We start from the raw sequence: 23,629 nt of genomic DNA, 5'->3' as shown, positions 1-23,629 counted from the left end.
GAGTACGCCAATGTATAGAAAAAAGTCCTGATACCATCTAAACTAAGCACGTCTTTGATCTGTCGTATTGCAAATAACGCTTGATTCAATTTTTTGCAGACATGATCGATATGGGGCTCCCAAGACAAGGTTTTATCTGTAAACATACCAAGGAGTTTGGCTGTTTCCGAGAGTTGGATGTTGTTGAGTTTCACTGTTTTCCTTAACGGGAAGCTTATGTACTGTTTTACTTTCGTTCAGTTTTAGTTGATTTCTATCACACCAAGAAATCATGTCATCCTTGACTGAATTAATGTTGTTTTCTAGCTCCTCCGCAGTATTTCCGGAAACTGTTATGGTAGTATCATCTGCGAATAGGATAATGAAACCTTGTTTTATATGCTTCGGAAAATCATTTATATAGATAGAGGAAAGCAGTGGGCCTAAAATGGACCCCTGTGGTACTCCAAGGATAATATCTTGAATATCAGATACTGCATTATTCACAGTCACCACCATTTTCCTATCTTCCCTAAAAGATTTTATCCATTCCAGAAGAAATGTTATATAACTTACTAACCAGTATGTCACTATTTACTGAATCAAACGTCTTAGCCAAGTCAAATGATATTGAAACTACGTACTTCCCCTTATCGATTTCATTTAAATAAACTCGAATTTTCTAGCAATAGCAGTCTCAACTGATCTATTCTATTTGCTACTATTTTTTCAATAAGTTGCATAGTACAGACTTAGGAGCATCTGTCTTCAACAATGATTCGACATAAATCTCAGTTCATAACAGTTCTTTCGTAGTTTATCACATAGTGAATCTATATGAGGACCCCGATTCAACTTATGATCTAAAATTAGACCTAGTATTTTTGTTTCTGGTTTGGATGTCACCTCTAATTGGATATCTTCATATATTTTGAGAGTTTCGGTGGTGTTCTGCATTGTGAATTTGACTAATGCTGTTTTGCTGATATTTAGTACTGAATGATTTTTTTCAGCCCATTTCATTATCTATCACTTTTTGTTTTTGAATTGACGTGAAGATATTCACTGGCACGATAGTTAACTACGATTTTCCAAAAAGTTTAAAAAATTAATAAATATCGTTGAGGACACAATGGATTTTTAACAAAACTTCCTCTCTGAAATGAAACCACGATGGTTGTAGACCATGAAGTGAGTAAAGGCGAAAAATATGCTCGAGATCGCACATTTAAAGGTGTAGAGTCCAGAAGAAAAAAATACTCCGGTTCTTTCAGTTCAATGGAAATTGTCAAATGTGTATCTACTGTTCGTACAGCGATTACTGCAAACCCCAACAACAATGCGATTTATCGGCAAAAACTTTTTTACTTTTTATTGACGTTAGTACATTGGCAAAAAATTGACAACTCCCTTGACAGAAATAGTATTTTCAATATGAAAAAATATTACAGGGTGGTTTGGTACAAAATTCAAAATAGATTTCTTAACATTTTCGTAACAAAAGGTAAGATCCTAACAATAATTTATCTCGCCACATCTCTCTCTCTCTCTCTGCCTTAAACATAGTTTTTCTGTTTTTTTCTGGGAAATCTCATCTTTCACAATCTGAAAAAATTAAAATTTTACAGGAAAATTTGATACCGATGTAGAAAAGGCAAACTTCTGGTTTACCCCATTACTGCGTAAATTCAAATGCATCCATTACTAAATGTGCTATTCATCAGTAACTTGCCGTATTTCATAATTTTGTCTATTAAAAGAAGAGGTGAGAGCTGCACTGACACTTATCTTGACTTTTCGGAGGCTAAAACTTGCCTCCGTCCTCAGAACTGAGAATTCCCAGAAATATTTAAAGAAAAACTCTGATTTCCCCCACAAAATATGACTTTGCTCAATAATCCTGAGAATTTGGTTAGCGTTTGTACTTCTAATGAGCATTTATTGCTTTTTACTATTATGAAGGAAGCAAAACTCACCGAATGCCTTGCAGATGGCAATATTCTCCATTAGGCCTATCAGTGGAACTATAATGATACCACTTCCTAAATTTGATACCATTTCAGAAAACGAGTGATACACCTCAGTACCATTTATTATTTCCTTATAACCGAATGGTGGTAACTTGAATTCAGGTAGACCTTTAGGTACATTACCAATAACTCTGAAAGGTGGAGCTCCCTGCGAACAGTATACGAAACCAATCAATCCGCAAATCAACACTAAAATGATGTTCCGGCCTGTGCCAATCATCCAAGTGAGTTTATTGAATACTATTTGGTAGAACTTTGGTGCTTCTTCCTTTTCTTCTGGTGTGAGTTTCTGGGAACCGATAATCTGAAAATAAAGTTCTAATTGAATTATTTTTGTTTTAATTGAATATCTGAAGAAGTCGAAGTGAAGTTAATAACGGTTCGAAAGATGTGCAAGAGGTCGAATTATAAAATCTGAAAGCCGTTAAGCCCTAAGGACTCAAAATGGTTAGATTATAAGGAGAGAAATCAGACTTTCAACCGAAAAAATCCAATGAACTCAGAGTTGTGTTCATTTTCGCTTGTGAGGTGGTGATTCTGTGCTGACAAATGAAGACTATAATGGTGCAGCTCCCGTCAATCATACCTCCTGTCATCAAGTTGAAACAATGGTCATTCCAGAACAGAAGCCACGAATATTAATGATAAACAGGGCCCCAAAGTCGCCAGTCCTTACACTGTTACTTATAGTCCTTCCTACTATATAAATATTGTTGTTAGTTTTTACCTGAGTTCTTCTTTTTGATTGATCTCTTCTTCCCTTAAAGGTTTGAAATGTTAAATCTAAAGTTTTCACGTACAGGAATATCCTGAACTGGTGGTTAACAGAAATCGCCAGATGATGACAAATGAGACTTTGTCGAAACGTCGTGAGATCAATCCTATTGAGGAGAATAGTACAGAACACGGATCAAAACCCGGAAACCAGTTCAGCATATATATATATATATATATATATATATATATATATATATATATATATATATATATATATATATATATATATATATATATATATATGTATATATAAATTAATATTAACATATGTCACAAAAAGGATTCGAAGCTTTATAACTCCTATTCATTATATGCGAGCGCTTTCGATAGCTGGTCGTGCTATCATCTTCAAGGCTCTACTCAAACTAAGTAGTTTGATGCAACAAATTTTCCTTTATTTTCAGTATTTTAATATTAACATTTGTTCACAAAAAAGGATTTGAAGCTTTTATAACTTCTACTTATTATCTGCGAGCGCTCTCGATAGCCGGCTGTGCTATCAACTTCATGGCTCTGCTCAAACTGAACGTTCTATTTTCTTGTTTGTTCCTTTATGTGGTTAGAACGACTCAGTTCAGGTATTTGTCCTCTCCTGTCATCCGGATGTTTCTTTAAATTTGCCTGTATTTGGGTTACATCAGGTAATATCCTTTGTCCTGGATGTTCTCTAGGTTCACTGTTTCTAGGAATGTGTATTGTATTGTGTAGTATATTGAATGTTAGGTCTTGTTGTGTTTTGACAAAGACTACAGAATACTATAAGACGTGTCACTCGCTCATTTTTCGACATCTGAGAAATCTCGCCGCCCGCTAGCGACAGCGGGTGATTACCAGCCGAGGTAGTACAGTGTGTCGCTTGAAGTTACCAGTTCTCGTCGGCACACGAGATATAAAGGTTGTCCGTATTGTTTGGTATTGTCAAAGACTACAGAATCGGTAAACTTTGGTATTGTGATTGTGTTGTGTTCGTTCGGAGTTCGAAATATTTATTTTGTGAAAATGTCGACGTATTGCTCAGTGGATGGTTGTCTGAGTACGGTGGGAAGCCCAGGTATTTCGTTTTTCCGCTGCCCAAAGGTATGCATTCAATATATTCACCATTAATTTTTATTTTACCTATCTATACCTTTTATGGTTTTGTTGTATAAAATTATTCATAACGAAATATACCGCCGGCATTTGCCAATCCAAACTCATTTCAATCTTTTTTCAAAATGTTCAGTTTATCGATTGATATACTTGAATTTTTTTTAGGTGTCAACGTTGGAAAAATGTATTAGGCTTCATTGGGAATCATAGATATGCTACTCTTACCCCAGAGCAGAGTCACAATAGAATTAAAATTTGCAGCTTACATTTTAGAGCCGATGATATTGTGAATTCTCGTATTCATAGCTATGATGTTCCTTCATTGCGTCTGCCTCAAGATGGTTCTCAGAAAGGTTGGTTCAGTGAAGTTTATAGATTCAAATGATGAAAAAATCTTATTCCACTTTTTAACATATGAAATTTACAATATCAATTTTGTTGTTTAAACCAGATGATGATGCCATTGCCGGTACTAGCAAGGATTTTATTTACATTGATGCTCAGGTTCAAACGGATCAATTAGGATCACGAGGTGAAATATCTTTTCGTTATATTATATACTTACCTGATCTATTTTTATATGCTTCGGAAACAAAAACGATGACAAGAAAACAATTATTGAAAGCACGTACATCTTTCTTTTAGATGAATGCAGCCAAACATCTGCTAAACTCTCTTCGGGAACTCCAAGAAAAGTGGCATTACGAAAAAAAATTGTATCACTAGAGAAAACAGTAGCTTCAACATCGAAAAGAGCACTGGACGAAACAGGAATTACTCTGGATGATGTTTTCAAGTTTCTGGATCGAAAATATCCTGAGCAATATTGTAAGCTCTTGAAAGCACAGCTTTCTTTGATAAATAAAGCACCAAAAGGGTCCAGGTATAGTGACGAATTCAAACAGTTTGCATTGACTGTTTATTTTCTTGGTCCGAAAGCGTACAAAAAATTTTCAACAATTCGTAGATTACCGTCAAAAAGTTCACTTCATCGTTTCACGAAAAATTGGATTGTTGAACCAGGCTTCAACGATTTTATTTTTCGTGTTATTGAATTCAGGATTGGGCTCATGAAGGAGAAAGAAAGATATTGTATTTTATGCCTAGACGAAATATCTTTGAAATCTCATCTTTATTATGATATTTCCAGAGACAAAATAGTAGGTTTCCAAACGAGTTTGAATGGGACCTCTACTGACATAGCAAGTAGTGCTCTAACAGTAATGGTCAGAGGTTTGGCAAGCAATTGGAAAATAACACTTGCATACTTTTTCTATAAGACATCAGCAACTTCTGATGATTTGAAAGATATTTTGTTCAAAACGGTACGAAGATGCAAAAGTATAGGCCTAAATGTCATGGGGGTGGTTTCCGATCAGGGTTCAAATATTCAGAAGTTGGTGAAAACTTTGAATGTTACAGACGAAAATCCCATATTTCTGATAGACGATCATAAACTTGTATATTTGTTTGATATCCTGCACTTACTGAAGTCGGCACGAAACAATTTGTTTTCCTATCAGTTTTTACTTCAGGGTGGAGAAACAAGAAAACATTACATAGAAACAATGTATAATTATGATAGAACTAAACAATATAAATTGGCTCCTAAACTTAATAATGACCACATTTATTCAAATAATTTTCAAAAAATGAAAGTCAAGTTGGCTTCCCAAGTTCCCATCAAGAGATATTGTTGACCATGTAATAGAGATGGAAAACATATTCATTGAAAATTTTGATAAAATCGGCAGTGAGAAGGGAATTGGACAGTATTTGAAAACAAAATATTCGAAAATTCTTTTCTCACATCCATGTCAAAAATTTCCCTTCGATTATTATATATCTTTATATACAAGAGTTCGGATATACTTTACTTTAAAATTCATGAACCAGGACATGAAGATTGTTGGGAAACATAAATCATGCAATGTAAAATTGAATATTTTAAATCATTTATAAACATATAACATTATATAATTGTATTATTTTTGTTAATAAAACATGTTTTTCTGAACGTATGTTTATCATTTCATCAGTAAATCACTCTGATCTGTTTCTTAGATCATTTATTCATGAGTTTATCTATCATGTTTCTAGAAGTTGATCGACAAACAACTACTTTCGTATCTTTGTTTATCTGTCTGATACAACCGAGCAAGCAAAGTTTCAACTTCGGAACGTCCCCTGTAGATATCGCGAATAAGAACTGCCCTCGTATAACTGTCATGCGGCCGGCGGCTTCCGGACATCGTCTGTCGGCGATATGATTTATGGAAATCGCAAAAAATGCAATCCTGAGCCGTACCGACAAACGAATTCCTTGGAGTGAACCAACTTATAGTATTCGGTAAACTTTGGTTTTGATTTGTATTTGTTCCTCGATAAGTAAATTATGACTTTCCTTTAAAGGAAACCGTATGGACATCTGGGAAAACCTAAATATCCATGAATTCAAAATTCATAATAAATTCATAATATTCATAATATGTGATATACAGGCTGATTCACGGTGGATGGCACATTAGACGTTTCTGGTGAACCAGACAACGGATCACTTTGAAAATTTAATGGAGGGCATATTCGGACATTCTCTAGCCAACTAAAATATTTTCGACAATGCGGTGTTGCCGCTTCTATTAGAAAGCAGTAGCAACTTTGATTTTTCAAATGGAACACTCTGTATATAATATTATTTTTGGAATCTCCAACAATTGCCCGACAACTTTTCTTGATATTTCCTTATACCTATCTGTTACCGTTTTCGAAATAAAAATTGATTTCAATTTTTTTCTTCGAAAATCATGACTTCTAAAAATGCCGATATCTTTTAGTTAAGAAGTACAGGGTGGTAAAAAAATACAGTTTTTTCGTTTGCTTGAAAAAGTTGCTGAAATTTGATTATTTTAAACGGAACACCCTGTATATAATTGAAAATTCGGAAAGCTGCTGAAATTTGCTTTCTTTCTATGTATATCATACCTATACCTAAATAGTCAAGTTTCGGACTTATGAACATTTATTTGTGAAAATGTCCCTTCAGAATGGTATTTCCATTCGGTATTTGGTAAAAAAAAATCTGTTATGAACATTTATTTGTGAAAATGTCCCTTCAGAATGGTATTTCCATTCGGTATTTGGTAAGCAGGCTATGATTACTATTTGACAGTAGCGTTGTGACATTCTCCTAATAATATCGACATTTTCGTCACTTCAGAAGTTGCAAATACCTTCAAAACGATGGAACAAAACTATTCAAACGAAGTTCTTATGAATTTGTTTATTATTTTTGGACAGTGTGACAAAATTATCAGCAAAACATGTAGAAAGTTCAATGAAATGTATCCGAATCTACAGATAGGTATAGGGAAATATCAAGAAAAGTTGTCGGGCAATTGTTGGAGATTCCAAAAATAATATTATATACAGAGTGTTCCATTTGAAAAATCAAAGTTGCTACTGCTTTCTAATAGAAGCGGCAACACCGTATTGTCGAAAATATTTTAGTTGGCTAGAGAATGTCCGAATATGCCCTCCATTAAATTTTCAAAGTGATCCGTTGTCTGGTTCACCAGAAACGTCTAATGTGCCATCCACCGTGAATCAGCCTGTATATGAATTATATAAATGATGATGAGTACGATAATGTGATACCTAATTACGAGAATACTCTTTTTGAAATTGTTCTGAAATATATTCTGATATTAAGGTGAACATCCACGATGAAAGTTTATCATGAAATTTTTGTGTCATGAGTTAAAACTTTCATGTTTCACAGTGGAAACACTATCAAATTACGCGAAATATTGTTAAAAATTTCATGACAGAATATTTCACGAGACATTTGTTTCATGGGCAAGTTTTGAATTGTATACGCGATATGCGTCTTGTTTCATGTGAAATATTTGTTTCATTTGCTGCACATGAGTTTTGGCGTTCTTCGTGAAACAAAATCGGTATACGCTAGTTGCTAGTGTGTTTACATAAAAAAATAACGTTCGTCGCTTACTTTTTTAATTGGAACAATGAGTGAAGTAGAGAAAAAAAGTAAGAGAAGAAAAGCTAGTGTCAATTGGTCACGACAAATGACACTAAAATTAATAGAACTTTCCGAATCCCATTTCAATTTATGGGATTGCTCTTTAGAGCAGTATGAAAATCGTATGGCTAGAAAAACCTCCATTGATAATATAATATAATAATCTTTATTCAAAATAGACATCCTAATATACAAATGGTAATATGATTGTGAATATTAAATAAAATTTTAGACGAAATATATAATATTATTAGATGTTAGATATAGTATTAGATATAACATGCGAAAATAAGAAAATGTACTAGTGGGAAAATGGACAATGAAAAGAAAACAATAGATGCAGATCTTAATCTAATAATTCTGTGATCGTATATATTCCATAAGGGAGTGTTTAAATTGTTGGAATGAATTGCTTTTTTTAATGTTGATAGGAAGTTTATTTTAATTCAATAATCCCTTATGAAATAACGAGTTCATTGTTCTTGAGAGACTAGTTTTTGAAACCCACAGGTCACTGCTACCTCTTGTAGGATAGTTATGAATTTGATGGTTGAAACTGATAAATTCATTGAAATAAGGTGCTATTTGACCAGTAAGTATTTTAAAGATGAAAATCATTGAAAAATAGTATAATCTGTCTTTTATTGTCAACCAGTTCAACGCGTCAATCATTGTTGCAATAGGAGTATATTTGTTGCACTTTAACAGTATTCGCATACCTCTGTTTTGTAGTTTTTGTAGCATTGATATGCAGTTTCCGTCAAGCAGAAAAAGTAAACTGGCACAGTAATCAAAATGCGGTTGAATTATTGATCGGTAAACTGTTAAGTTGGATTGAAATGTTAGTTGACGACTTATCCTTGTAAAGAAAAACATTTTTTTAGAAATTTTGTTGTAGATGTATTGAAAGTGTTTTTTCAGATTCAAATTGTTATCAACTATGAAACCCAGATATTTATATTCTTCAACAATATCAATAGATTCACCATATATATTAATATTGATTGTATTCTTATCAATTGAATTATATTTAAATGGAGTTGTTAATATCATGGCTTTCGTTTTGTTAACATTTAATTTAAGTTTATTTCTGTTCAGAAAGACTGTAATATTAAGTAAGCTCATATTTAGTTTGCGAATAGCATTATCTAAATTAACATCACTTGCTGCGAGTAGTGTATCGTCTGCAAACAAATTTATGAATTCACAGTCTGGAATATAGTTAATATCATTTAGGTATAGTATGAAGAGTAGGGGACCTAATACACTACCTTGCGGTACTCCAGTATTAATATTTCTTTCACTCGAAAATACATTGTTGACTTTCGTACATTGGGATCTATTGACTAAGTAACTTTTAAACCATTGTAATACATTGCCAGAAATACCATAGTATTCTAATTTAGAGAGAAGGATTGAAATGTCGATTGTTTCAAAAGCTCTTTTGAAGTCTAAAAATACTGCCACTATAAATTTATTTTCGTCAATTAATAGTTTCCACTTGGACAGAGTAAGTTGGAGGGTAGATTCACATGAATGCTTTGATCTGAATCCTGATTGATATTCCATTAATAAATTGTTATTTTCAATATATGTACTGAATTGGTTATATACAGCTAGTTCTAATACTTTTTCAAGTGGTGGTAAAGTGTTTATTGGGCGGAAATTGCAGACTTCATTAGTATTTGTAACCTTAGGTACTGGAACTATAGTACTTAATTTGAGCTTTTCAGGAAATTGACCATTTTTCAAAGATGTATTTACAAAATTCAATATAACATGACCTACAACTTCAAAAATACTCTTAAGAACTTTATTGTTGATAATATCAGCATTGCATTTGTTATCTAAACTAGATATGATTGTTCTTAATTCTTTCATAGTAAGCATTTTGAATTTAGATAGTTTGCATTCGATTACTTTGATATCTATACATGACCAGGGTTGGGAATTAGGAATAGTTAACCTGATGTCTTGTATACTTCCAATGAAAAAAATATTGAACAATTCGGCCTTATCTCGATTTGTGACTGCTTTTTGCGCATCAAATATTATTTCGTCTGGAATGGGACTATTGTTGGGTTTGATCAAGGATTTGAGAGTTTGCCACATTTTTTTAGAGTCAGATGAACACTCATCAATATTTCGTTTATAATATTCAGATTTTTTAGATTTCAATAAGTTAACTACTTCATTTCTATAGCTTTTATAAACTAACCAATTATACTCTTTATCATGAACGTTTAAGCTATTTTTAAAATTTCTATATGCCCTATCCCTTTTTCTTGTTAAATCATGAACCTCGCCATCATACCAGGGCAATTGGTTTTTATGAGGGCTGAAAGATTTCAAGGGAGATATGACATTGACGTGTGTTTTGATATTATTGATTAAATTAAAATAAACTTCGTCAATATCACTCAAGTTCATATTCCAGGTAGAATTCACCAATCTTTCATTAAGCATTTCAAGGTTTTTTTGGCTGAAGTTTCTATAGAATTTGGTGACTGGACAGTATGATGGTTGAGTGGATTTAATTGAGACCGTAACAATGTTATGATCAGTGATTCTGGGAATTTCATGTACTAAACACAAATTAACAGGTGAAGAACTCAAAACGAAATCAATCAATGTACTACTAGTATTAGTCACTCGTGTTGGTTCGTTAACTAATTGCTCAACACCTAAGTTTGAAATAAAATTTCTGAATTTCTGCACCGATCTGTCATTAAGTTTTAAAATATTCAAATTGAAATCACCTATTAATACACATTTACCTTTTTCATTGAAGATATTTTCTGCCCAGCTCTCAAAATGATCAAAAAATGAATCAAACGTGGAACTAGGTGAGCGATATAAGCAGCCTACTAAAACAACCTCGTTATGAATCTGAACTTTTATAACTAGACACCAATAAGTCACATCTATAATAATATTCTTGATTAACTTGAAATTGATGTCATTACGCACATAAATTACCACTCCCCCTGAGTGGCGGTTTGCAGAGTCACATCTCACAATTTGATAATCTTCAATGTTGATCTCAAAATCTTCAATATCTTTGGTAGTTCGAGCCTCACTGAGCAATATAATTGAAGGACGACAACGAACTATATCGTGAACTAATTGGTCATAATTCGCTGGTAAACTCTGAATATTGGTGTATATAATGTCTGTATTGTACGGTATAGTAGGATGTTTAATTTCTAGTTTTTTCCATTTGACTGCTGACTTGGTTGTTTATTGACAATGGTAGGAATGTTATTGATGTATTTGATAGTTTTATCATTATCACCTTGGTTAATTATGTCTGCTAGTTTTTTCTTCACTGATAAATAATAGTCTCTTTGCATTTTGGTTTGTTCCCCAAAAATATTGATGTTTGGTATTTGAATCGATTTTTTATTTCTCAGTATGTATAGAGCTTCATCAGTACTACTCAGTACAACTTTCAAAGGTCTATTTTTAGTACCACAGAATTTACCTAATCGAAATGTTTTCTTAATTTTAACTTCACTTGATAGAATACCTAATATTCTATTCACATTATCTGTATCATCTTCAGCCCTGCGTCTATGATCTTTTTCAGCTGATTCTTGAATATTTGTCACAATTATATTTGCTGATCTGATCTGTCTCTCATGAATTTCTTGGATGACTGAGTTTAAGTTGGTTTCAGCCAAATTATTGCTATTGTTGATAATTTTCTGAAGTTTCCTATTTTCTTCAATTAGTTTTTTATTTATTTCCAGTACTTCATCCAGTTTTGCAATGACTTTGGGAACCTTTTTAAAGTCAATTCTGCAAGAGTTACAAAAGTAAATCATGTTGCGTTTTTTTAATGCCAGTACTCTCACTTCAGAGGAACTCAGCTCAACACACTTCTCATGATGATAAAGTGAACAGCAGTCACATACCACAAATGTATCTTTTTCATAGATTTCAATTTTGCATTTGTCACATCTGGCTTCCATTTTGGATGAAATTTATTTAAGGTACACCACTGGATATTTTTTACAGCGAACACCTTTGCTTCAGACACTATGTTTTTATTAACAATAAATTGTTGGTTGCAGTTTTATTAGGTTTTTTCTTCACAAGTAACCCTTTAACAGTCACTACTTAATCAGTTTTGGAGAGTTTTCATTTCTCTATTTACTGATATAAAATTCAAAATTGATTGGCTATTTTTCCTCAGTAAAAACTTGCTATATCGGAAGTTATGGGCATATCCGTTCAAGAAGTAAATGATAAAATCCATAGTCTTCGATGCCAATTCCAAAGTATCAATAGAAAGAAGAAAAAAACTAAAAGCGGTCAGGCTACAGGGGATAACTTTGTGACAAAATGGGAGTTTTATGAAGCTCTAACATTCATAGACTTGTCAACAAGTGGTTAAAATGAAACAACAATAGACTCATTGGTAAGTATATTTTTATTATTATTTATGTATACATTGCTTAAACCCTAGAGAATCGCAGCCCGATCCCTATGCTTGTACAAAGGAACCAAACATAGTAGTTTATATATATTTATATTGCCACGGAACTTCACCTTCCTCTTGAAAGTACTTAGTTAATTCTTCTCGTACTTCTCTGGTATAGAGATTTCCTGGAATATTTCGATTAACTTGCAGTGGCATTAAGGCTTGAGTGTGTTGTCGCCATTCACTAGGTTGAACAGTACCATTTTCGCACATCAAACGTGCCATTAGGATCGTAAAGCTTCCGAGAACGGGTCGATAAAAAATTATGTAAAACGCATATTGCCGACACTATAATGGACACTTTTTCTGGTTCTAATTCAATTGGCTTTCTTAAAACACGGAACCTAGCTGAAGCAATGCCAAAACAATTTTCAATTATTCGTCTTGCACGAGACAGTCGGTAGTTAAACACCCTTTGTCCATCACGCAAGTTTCTAAACGCGTAAGGTTTCATAATATATGGTTTCATGGCAAAAGCATCATCTACTACGATAACAAATGGAATGGCCTTATTCCGTCCTACGAGTGGCCTAGGTTTTGGAATATTTAAACTATTATTTTCAAGTTTTGTTGCCAAGGAGCACGTGTTAAAAACTCCTCCATCAGAAATTCGCCCCATACTTCCTATATTAATGTATAAAAATTTATAATCTGCGTCAGCCAGTGCCATCAAAACAATACTATGCATGCCTTTATAATTATAAAAGAGGCTTGCACTATGTTTAGGTGCTTTAATATGTAAGTGTTTACCATCAAGGGCACCTAAGCAGTTCGGAAAGTTCCATTTCTCATTAAATTGCTGTGAAATATTTAGCCATTCATCTTCAGTGGTTGGTGTCTGGAAATGAGAAAAAACTACGTTAAACAAAATGCAGAAATGCTTAATAAAAATATAAACAGCTATAATAATGATTTATGTTTCTGACACAATATTTTTTTAGATCAACGTAGAAGATATGACTGATAATGAATCGAGTTATTTATCAGAAGATCAAGGAACTAATCATTCAAAAGACTCTACAGATACTTCGCGTTGCAACACTCCAATGCCATCTACATCACGTGATTTCACACCATCATCATCTACGTCGCAAGACAAGCCCCGTCAAGGTTAAAAAAAAAGAACAAGAAAAATGACCAACAAGCCTTACTGGACCGATGTGTTGGAGATATGTCGAAGATAGCAGATTCCTTCAAAATATTTGGAGATTATGTGGCGGATTAATTGCGTAACATGCACTTAAAAGCCCCTGATTTGCAAGGATATGCAAAACGAGAAATTCTGCCACTTATTTTAGACATGAATGACAAGTATGAGTCCAGACTACTAGAAAATGGTGCTTTGTCTCAATCGCAAATATCCGTTAATAAAAATTCAGATATTTTGCTTGATAATAATTCTTTGGAGTCACAGCTGTCTACTCGAACTAGTTGTGAAATTGGTTCTCCATTGCCGGTATTGACACAATGGGCGGTTAATGATTTAACTGAAGACACTGTTGAAGGTGAGAATAACGGCATGGAGAATATTACAAACTACGATGAAAATTGTGGATCTACATTTTTTAATCTATAAATACCACTTTATGAAATAAACGAATTATGGAACTCACCTGTAGATATTCTTCTTTTGAAATTTTATAAATTGCCGAGCACACTTCAGGTATTATTCTCGATATAGTACATACTGGTATTCGAAACAAATACATAAGCGAGTGGTAGCTATCTCCTAAAAAAAAAAACAAAAAAAAATTTAAATGAAGTCAAGTCTTCAAAATTTTGAAGTATTTACCTGTTGCTAGAAATCGAAGCGTTAGTGCTAGTCCCTCAGCTGCTGGAACTTAATTTCGCATGAGTGTATTCTGTTTTTCTATTGCAGGCTTTATTTTGCTAAGTAAATACTGAAAGTCAGCAGCAGACATCCTGAGAAAATTACTGTAACATTCCTCATCCTCTTGTTCTAATTTTTCCAATAGATTATTAATTAAATTGTGGTTTTCTCTTTGTTTAATCCAATCGCGTACCCAAATTTTGTGAGATTTTTTTGTTTGCGAAGCTAATAAGTAATAACAAGCTGCAGCTTTTCTTTTATCTTTTTTTGTAGCCATCACAATGTACAAACAACGAACCAACTAAGTCACCGTGAAAACAGCAGATTACTGTACTTCGTCTCTCATGAATTAAAAATTTCAAACAATCGCGAGTGGAGAAATTTTGATCTCCTCGTGAATACGCACCATGAAACAAATGTTTCGAGAAATAAAATTTTCATGACATTTTAGTTTCATCGTGGATGCTCACCTTTAAAGTAATAATCGGCATAAATTTATCTCTCTAAAACATTTAATACTCATATATACTTTTGAAACATTTCCAAAGTATTCTTCATTAGAAAACAAAATTCAATAAGAATATTGGTTTTGCTCACCCTCATTATCATCAGTAAAACAATACACGAAACTCCTATTACAGTGTCCCATAACTGTGTATTGTGTATTTCCGATATGATGCTTTCCCAAGTAGTTACAAAAGTATCGCCCGTTACATGAATGCCTAAAATATCTTTCACTTGAGAAGTCACAATTATTAAAGCTACAGCTGATGTGAATCCAGAGGAAACGGGTCCAGATACGAAATCAACTATGAAACCTAAAACATAGAAAATAATTTATGAAAAAAACCATTGGCACGGTAGTCTGAAAATAGTAATGCAAGAAAATACCCAAGATCATAACTAGGTGCGTACAATATACAGGGTGTAACTGAATAAGTGTAAACCATTTTAGGAGGTGATTCCTCATCGAAAAAAATATAGGATCTTTCATATAAAGAAACTTCATTGGAGCATCCCTTGTTAAGATAAAGGGGGTACATAAAATTTGTATAACAATTTTTTTCACAAGCACTGAGAAAGTTACAATATTGAAATTAACCTGATGTTTTGTACTACCAAAAAGACACTTGGCCAGTAATTTATTTGGTTCACCCCATGGTTGTAAGGGGTGGAAAACGCAACCCCTAAAATTTATTTCCAAAGTAACTTTTCGTCTTATTATTTGTTTACCATTTCAAAATTTATTTCCGATAGCCTGTTTCATTCTAAATGGGTTTTTTGCCCAAAATAAATCAGTTCGCAGCAAAAAATTATTTTACGAACAACTACAGAGATACATCGTCATAAATGCGAAAATATCGGGACAATCTTCGTTTGTGTAATTTAATCACCTCTGCATGATTTACTATTGACAATTTGCAAATAACAAATAATGACATTATTGTATTAATTGATTGTTTTCTAACGTCACGCCGTCATGGTCAATTGACAGAATTTAGAAACCGTATAGTAAGTAGTCTGTTGATAGAAATAGGTATCTTTATACAAAGTTACCCTTATTTTAAATTCTGAATACGATTAAATCATACAAATGGGGGGTTTCCATGGTTAGACGGTTCATTGAATTTCTTTCATGTGGTTCTTTTTTGACTACCTTGTATTGATAATTATCGAAATTTCATATAAAGTCCATTAAATTTGGTTCCCATCTATAAGCAGCCTGACCAAAATATAATGATAAAGGTTTCCTTATAAGAAAAATTGATAATTATTGTAGGGTCTGCAAACATAATTTTTGACATAAAAACTCAAATATGTCAAAAACGGTTAGACTTAGATGAAGGACATTATACACAAAACGTATTTAGATTCTGATGTAGAATTCAAAAATATAATAATATGTGGGGTGTTCTATTTGAAATAACGAAGTTGACAGCTATTTACGGTATAACAGGAAGTGCCGCCATTTTGAAAATGTTTTTGCCAAGTTGCCCCCATCCACCTCTGTATATTGTCAAATTTTCAGATTCTTTATAACAATCGATCGATGCAGTTTCTAGAGTTTCACCCTGTTTAGTCTCTTGCCATAGGTTATGGTACCCTACAGTTGGTTCAGGGCCATTATAAGGATCTAGCGATCTGTGTCTAGCACACTTATCCGATTTTTCGTTGCCTGTGATTCTTGAACATCCAGGTATCCAATATATACTTGAAATAATTCAGTCCGCCAGTTTCTCAAGTTTTTCATGGCATTCCCAGACCAGGCTTGTTGTCACTCTCGGGTTCATCAATGCCCCGAGTACATTCCACTCAACCTTGAAAAATACATTTGCTGTTGTTTTCAACATCAGGCTGTCATTGCTTGAAACACCAGCTGTCTTTGTATTCCATCATAGCTGTTTGTAGCAGTTATGGCAGATATGGTTGGATACAGTTGTGGTGTAATACAGCTGAATGGTGGAATAGAGTTATGGTAAAATACAGTTATGGCGGAATAAACCTCTACGGTGAAATAGAGATGTAGGGTGAAGTAGAGCTATGAGGTGCAATACAGCAATATGGTGCAATAAATCTTTATGGCGTAAAAGAGTTCATCTATGGTGAAATCAGTTGTGGTTGTGGAGGAATACAGTTATGGTGGATAAGAGCTGCATGGTGGCATACAGCTGTATGGTGGCATATGACTGTTTGGTGGCATACTGCTGTATGGTGGCATACATCTGTGAGGTGAAATACCGCTGTATGTGAAATAAAGCTGTGAATTGAATACAGATGTGAAGAATACAACTATCTCTACATTACATCAAGAATCAGTTTAATGAAATTCATCATTACTTTCATCATGGTATGGCTCAATTGAGGTTATAATAGACAAAATATCACCGAGAAATCTTTACGTGACATCAACTGCGAAATTGGTACAGAAAGTGTACTTTGATGTCAAATGGTCAATGAATATTGGATGTTCGTTTCCCCACATATTCCGAAAGTTCAATTATGCCCGATCCCTTGTAATTTTCGGGATTTTATTTGAAATTTTCGAAGTCTAGTTTAATTCAATTTGGAAGTTTACCAGCATGATTATTAAAGCGAATAATTTTCTTTGGTGCCTGTGCGAAAGTAGCGGTTCACATTGGATTTGAAACGTTGGAGATTAAATCCATTTGGAAAAACGTTCTTAGGAAGTTTATTCCACATAAACGCAGTTCTCCAGATGAAAGAGTTCTTAAACAGTTCGAGGTGTACTGAGTTGAACCTTAAAACGATGAGCAGCTATACTCTGTCGCGTATTTCTGATATAATGATAATAATAATAATAAGTTTATTGCCCATCAAAATACAAAATAATAACAAAAAAGAAAATACAAGAGAGAGAAAAATAAAAACACATTGTATTCGATTGCAAATGATTTTTGGTTCAGACCGCGAATTTGCATTCGCGTCTGCTCTTCTACCAATACCGAAAATGTATAAAAGTAAATAAATGAGGGCTTGAAGAGGAGAAAAGAAGAAAGAAAAAAAAAAGAGAAGGTAATATAAGGATTCTCGCCGCGGACCTAGTTATTCTGAATGCTGAACAGATGCTGTTTAAACTTACAAACAATTGTTTTCCCATTTATGAAGATTATTTACTGTGGAGGAGATATTATAGGAAAAAGATCGTTTGAATATTTCCTTTTTATGTACAAGAATGTTTAGCACTGTCTTTTTACACAAATTCAGGTTATGGATATCTGTTCATGTAAGTAGGGAGGATTCCTATATTTGAATATTTTTTGAGAATATGCATGTTGCATGAAGACGTCTACGATTAAACATATTCAACCACTTCAACTCTGCTAATTTGTGTGAAATTTTGGACCTTCTTCTGATACCAAATATTAACCTGATACAAGAGTTTTGAACTTTTTGTATGCGCCACCTGTCGTTCTTGTCTAACCATGAATGATAAACACGGTCACAGTGGTTGAAATGACATAAAACTAATGAATCACATAGCATTTTCTTGACATCTACATCCAAATATTGTCTATGGGGTATATGAGTTTCAATGATGAATAAGCAATTTTAAGTTTGTAGGTTTTTATATTCATGAAATCTTAGTTTATGATCTAAAATCAACCTCAATTTTTTTTAATACGGTCTGAATTGTATCTCATAGTTTCCCATTTTCAAGCTGTAGTTTTTTACTTCTTCCCTGATGCTATCTGTTCCAAAAATAATAGCTACTGATTTGTTCGGATGGATTTTCAACATATGGTCAGTGGACACTTTTAGAATCGTATTTAAATCAAAATTTATATCGGTTACTGCTTGAGCTATATCTGAAGATTTGAAAGATAAATATAATTGAAAGTCATCTGCATAAAGGTGATATTTACAAGACATCATCTTATTGATGAATGTGGCAGTATAGAGGGGATAGAACAGTGGGCCTAAAATGCTGCCTTGGGGTACTCCTGTTTTGACTTCTCTCCAAGTAGAAGAAATATCATGAATTCGTACTTTTTGTAATCTATTATCTAAATACATCACTAATGCATCACTGAACCCAAAAAAATGTGATATAGCACAAAGTACTTTATGATTGATGGTATCAAATGCTTTTGAATAATCCAACAGAATCAAAATGGTGGCTTCATTTTTATCTATAGCTTTAATTATGTTACCTAAGATCTCTAATAATGCTGTTGCACAACTATAATCTTTTTTAAACCTGACTGTTTATGTGGCAAAATATTGTAACGATTAATGAAATGGCGCATTTGATTTTCCATTACTTTCTCTATAATTTTGGAACATGTCGGGAGAATACTTATTGACCGTAAATCATTAAAATTTTGTGGTCGATTATTTTTTGGTAGGGGTATAATTTTTGCACATTTCCATGCATCATGCATTCGTTTATTATGTGAGTTAGTACCGTTATAATGAAGGACAACAAATTTTTATACTTATATTGATTTCATCTACCCCATATGCTTCTGATTTTATGCTATTTATGATGCTAAAGATTTCATTTTCAGTAGTTGGTGAAAAAATGAATTGATCACATATACCTTTTTTTTCTGTTCATGCCATAAAAGCGCAGTTAGTTTTCATCCGGTGGGATATCTCTTTGAGACATAGTTGAAATAAAATCGCTAATTGCTTCTACATTTTTCAAGTTTTCAGGGAGTTTTTTATTTTTACTTTTCGCAAGTTTTAATTTCTTAAGTTCCTGGCATCTACCCTTACTATCAGTATTACGTAGTTGGTAGTTTAAGTATGCCCTTTTCTCGTAATATATAGCTGTATTAGTATAATTCCTCAGTTGTTTATAGTAATCCCAATGGTGTGCTAGTTTTGACTTCTTGAATCGAGTTAATGCTTTGTCTCTCAATTTCTGCATCAGTCTTATGTTCTCAGTGATCCAAGGAGTGTAATTTTGTTTCTTCAAAAAGATAGTTTTTTTTTGGTGAATGACAATCAAGATTTTTTGTAATGAAATCATTCATGAGATTTAATTCATTATCTATATCTACAGTTTCATATAGTAAATTCCAAGGTTGGTTTATTGAATCATCACTGAATCTGTCAATATCAATATGACTAATGTTTCTATAAGTTATCTTTTGGTTTTTTAGTTTGGGTTCAATTTCAAAGAAAAATTGAGTTTCTGTCAATGCATGATCTGAAAATCATTGTGTATAACATTTATTTCATAAACTTTATCAATATTTGTAATTATTAAGTCTGGCAGTGAAGAAGATGTTCCTGTAATTCTTGTTGGTTCCGAGACAACCTGCCTGTTTCTAATACCGTCTGAAACATCTCTGAGTTATTTGAAATGGGATCTAACATATTGATATTCAAAGCACCTACATATATATATGTACCAAGTCACTTGAACACTTCCCGTGGAAGTATCTATGAAAGAGAAGACAAATCTCCAACCCTTCTTTGGTGTTCTAGGCTATCGAGGTTACACGTAATGTTCACGTCTCCAATTAGGCGAATGGCTCTTTTCTGGATGAAATTCAGCAACTCCAAGGTATGTTTGGGGGCAGAGCTCCATACATAGGAACAATACTCCAAAGAAGGTCTGATCTGTGCTTTATAAAAAATCAAAAGTTGCTGAGGTGTGTACAGTTTTCTGGTTCGGAACAGTGTTGCAAGTTTTTGAAAACCAGCCTTTGCAATTCCAGCTACATGATTGTGCCGAGACATACTGGTGTCCGTTTCAACCCCCAACAAATTTATCAAAGCAGAAAGCGGAATTGTCTGACCTGACATTATTATATCCGGTTTGGGATCATTCGGGGACGTTTGAGGACATACTTACAATGTTAGTGAGATTGGTCGCAATTGAGTTGAGTTAAAATTAAAATATGAACGTTGTGATCATGATAAAAACACGTAACAACTGTAAAATTACAAGACATATGAAGTAAGTGAAAGCTACAAAATATATACGTTAAATGAGGAATATTCATAAATTTTTTTTTTTTTAATTTGAGAATGAACGTGGTGATCTTAGGTTAGAAACACATCACTTGTCAATTTATTAAATTTTGAAGGAGAAGTAAACTTGGCATTTGCCGCTGGTGCAATTAATCAAAGAGTTACAGTTGCCTCCAGAAGAAAGAGTTTTGTTGTATAATTTTTGTTAATAAGTTGATAAATGAATTTAAGTAATGTCAAATGAGTTGTCTTTGAAGGAATTCCAATTTTTGTCTATAAAAAGTAAATAGGAATATATTTCACTTAAATATTGTAAGTCTGTTTTTTTTATTCAGACAATTTTGTGATTGCGAAATGTAAGTCATTTCAAGGAATAATCTTTTAGAAACATTCCTCTCTTTGGTCAAAAAGTCCATTACATGTCCATTATTATAAACATGTTCACTAAGGGCACACCTTTCTGGATGAAGTCTACAGTCACTTTTGTGTGCAGATATTCTGTCTTTTAATAATGTGTTGTCGTCAGCAAAGCAATATATTGTTCTTGCCATTTTTGGGAATAGGCTGAACGCGAGCAATCTTCCAACAAGCAGGTAAAACCCTTTTCTTATAAGATAAGTTGAAAATACAAGCAACAATTAAAAATTGAACTATTAACAAGAAATGAAAATTAAAAATTATAAAAAAAAATAAAGATTAAATATCAAAATATTCCAAGCCAAGTTACTTCACGACGTTTCGATTGTTAGTATCCACAATCGTCTTCGGGTGATGACTTTCAAAAAAATTCTTTCAGAGATTTCAAATCAATATTTAGACACACATATTAGACAATGAAAGTCCAAACTAATGTAATGCACCACGAAACATTGTCAACCACCTTCAAACAATAAGTACGATATTTAGCACCTTCTTCTGCCGTTTGAAGACTTTTAGTGAGTGTCGAGTTTCTCCAGAGAAAAAATGGAAGAACAAATGGTATGTCTCCCAAAATCTGAAGACTTTTGTGATGATGTCGAGTTTTCACGGAGAAGTGTACCGTAATTTAGTAAGAACGAGAATACTTGGCTAATGGTCCAGTCATCTTTGTCAAATTTTGGTAAGTATATCGGAATTTTATATACCCAGCTACAAACTCGTTCAAACTTGTATTTTGAAAACCTGAAAGTTGTCTCAGAACCTCTACATGCTAGTGTGTACGCGACTATCAAATTCTAAGGTCAAATGTCATAATCGATTTTTTGCACATTTTTGCAAATATCTCGTTCCTTATAGGTTTTTCGCAATTTGTATTCATTATCGATATTGTAGAAGATAAAATTCTCTACAACTTTTGTTGATTTTTTTTGTACATTGATTCATTTCCGAGATAGATAGTGAAGAGCGCGCGGTTGTAGCATCATTTAAGGTCAACCGGTAGTCCCGGTCGAAAACACGCCATATAAACTTTATTTTAATAATTGACAAAAACATAATTATTATTAATTTTCATTTCTTATTAACTATTGTAGGTTTTCGGACAACTTTTAGGATGTTATAGCTGGCTATCTCAAATACCGAGGTGAAATTATTAAGATGATCGGACCATAGCCAGTATTATACTTGGTAAATTCTGTGAAGAACTCTGTGAGGAAAAGTCCTGTACCCGAGTTTCATATCCACGTTCAGACTTCACATTTGATAAATGTTTAGGTGATAGAAATCTTGTCTCTGCCTTTGAACAAGATGATGATATATTTTCTTGGCGGATTTGAGATAATTTATTTGACATTGAAATATCATTCCACGGCAAGTCATCCAGAAAATATATTCATATTGTTCATATCGTCGAAAAAATTGAGGATGATTACATCAATTATTATAATGTGGCATTGAATACATATTGACGACGCAAAAAATTCACATGAGAATGAAGAGGTATTGCCATCTTCAATCTGAGAGAAATATAGATTATTTTCAAATTAGAATAAATGACTTCATTAAATGGTTCATGAATCAGAAAATGACATATTACATTATATTTATTATTTCAACAACTTTTGGAATAATATGATTTACCATTGAAAAATGTGAACTCGGACGGTAAATATTTTAGCAGGAGAAACGAAAGAACCGGATGATTATTGTGATGGAAACATTTCTCCCACACCAGACAAAACCTGTCTCGCGACACTCGTTTCGTGAATCATTTAACATCATCAAGAGATAACTAATGCGCGTCGAGGGGCATTGGTTCTATTCTGCTGTGGAAAAATATTTTCATTAGATTATATTACGTCAGAGGTTCCAATTCAACCTATTAAGTAGATTATAAATGCCATGGAAAGATTTAAAAACCTTCGGAAAAGAATGCCTCAGCACAAACAGAGATTTCTCGAAATTGCAGAATTAAGAAAATCGAAATATAATGATAAATACAATTTGAGCCCTCTACAGCTTTGCAATTCTTTTGATATCTCCATTTTCATGTTCTGAAGAGTTATAAAAGACCAATATGTTGTGGTAAAGATATGGTAGGTAATATGAATGTATCGATAAAGTTAAGGACAAAAACTGATATATTCAACTATTAACTATGGAGACACTCCTTTTCTCTCTAAGTGTTCATGGCTACTAGGCGTATTTGGCTAACGGATTTTCCATTTACCCATTGTTTAATTGTATGTAGCAATAAATAAACCACTATACGGCCTTCAAATCCTTTTTCAATTAGAATATGGTTATATAAGTATTTTACATAAACCACTGGGATTTTAAATGAGTGTCATCAAAGTTTTTCAGTTGACTCTTCCAAATGATAATGGCATATGGGTACTAGCAAAATTATTTCTTAACTAATTATTTAAACAATCGAAATATAAAAAAATCGATTTCAAACAATTAAAAATTAAAATTAAGATTTTTTTTAATCATAATTATCTCCAGACAACAAAATAGTGAAAAAAATTTTC

The 23,629-nt window shown here is 33.1% G+C and overlaps 1 protein-coding gene and 1 long non-coding RNA gene across 5 annotated transcripts in view; one reads left to right on the top strand and one right to left on the bottom strand.

Annotated features, from left to right (window-relative positions):
• LOC111506746 (sodium-independent sulfate anion transporter) overlaps positions 1–23,629 on the bottom strand; it is a 212,693-nt gene that overhangs the window by 14,529 nt on the left and 174,535 nt on the right. For 3 of the 4 annotated variants that reach the window (XM_074184501.1, XM_074184506.1, XM_074184494.1), the window contains 2 exons: positions 14,829–15,049; positions 1,956–2,313 (listed from right to left, as the gene is read on the bottom strand). In XM_074184501.1, the coding sequence (XP_074040602.1) occupies positions 1,956–2,313; positions 14,829–15,049 (579 nt within the window). The remainder of the gene's footprint in view (positions 1–1,955; positions 2,314–14,828; positions 15,050–23,629) is intronic. The other variant, XM_074184505.1, reaches the window with a different exon arrangement.
• Positions 3,876–4,848, top strand: LOC141486478 (uncharacterized). Its single transcript, XR_012467866.1, has 3 exons — positions 3,876–4,228; positions 4,327–4,407; positions 4,521–4,848. It is a non-coding gene; the product is annotated as an uncharacterized lncRNA (long non-coding RNA).

This window comes from Leptinotarsa decemlineata, unplaced genomic scaffold, assembly GCF_025532065.1.
Source record: "Leptinotarsa decemlineata unplaced genomic scaffold, Ldec_3_MD MMD2_P_RNA_scaffold_2, whole genome shotgun sequence".
Taxonomy (NCBI): domain Eukaryota; kingdom Metazoa; phylum Arthropoda; class Insecta; order Coleoptera; family Chrysomelidae; genus Leptinotarsa; species Leptinotarsa decemlineata.
The sequence above is the reverse complement of the archived record's forward strand: the minus strand, read 5'-3'. Positions and strand labels throughout refer to the sequence as shown.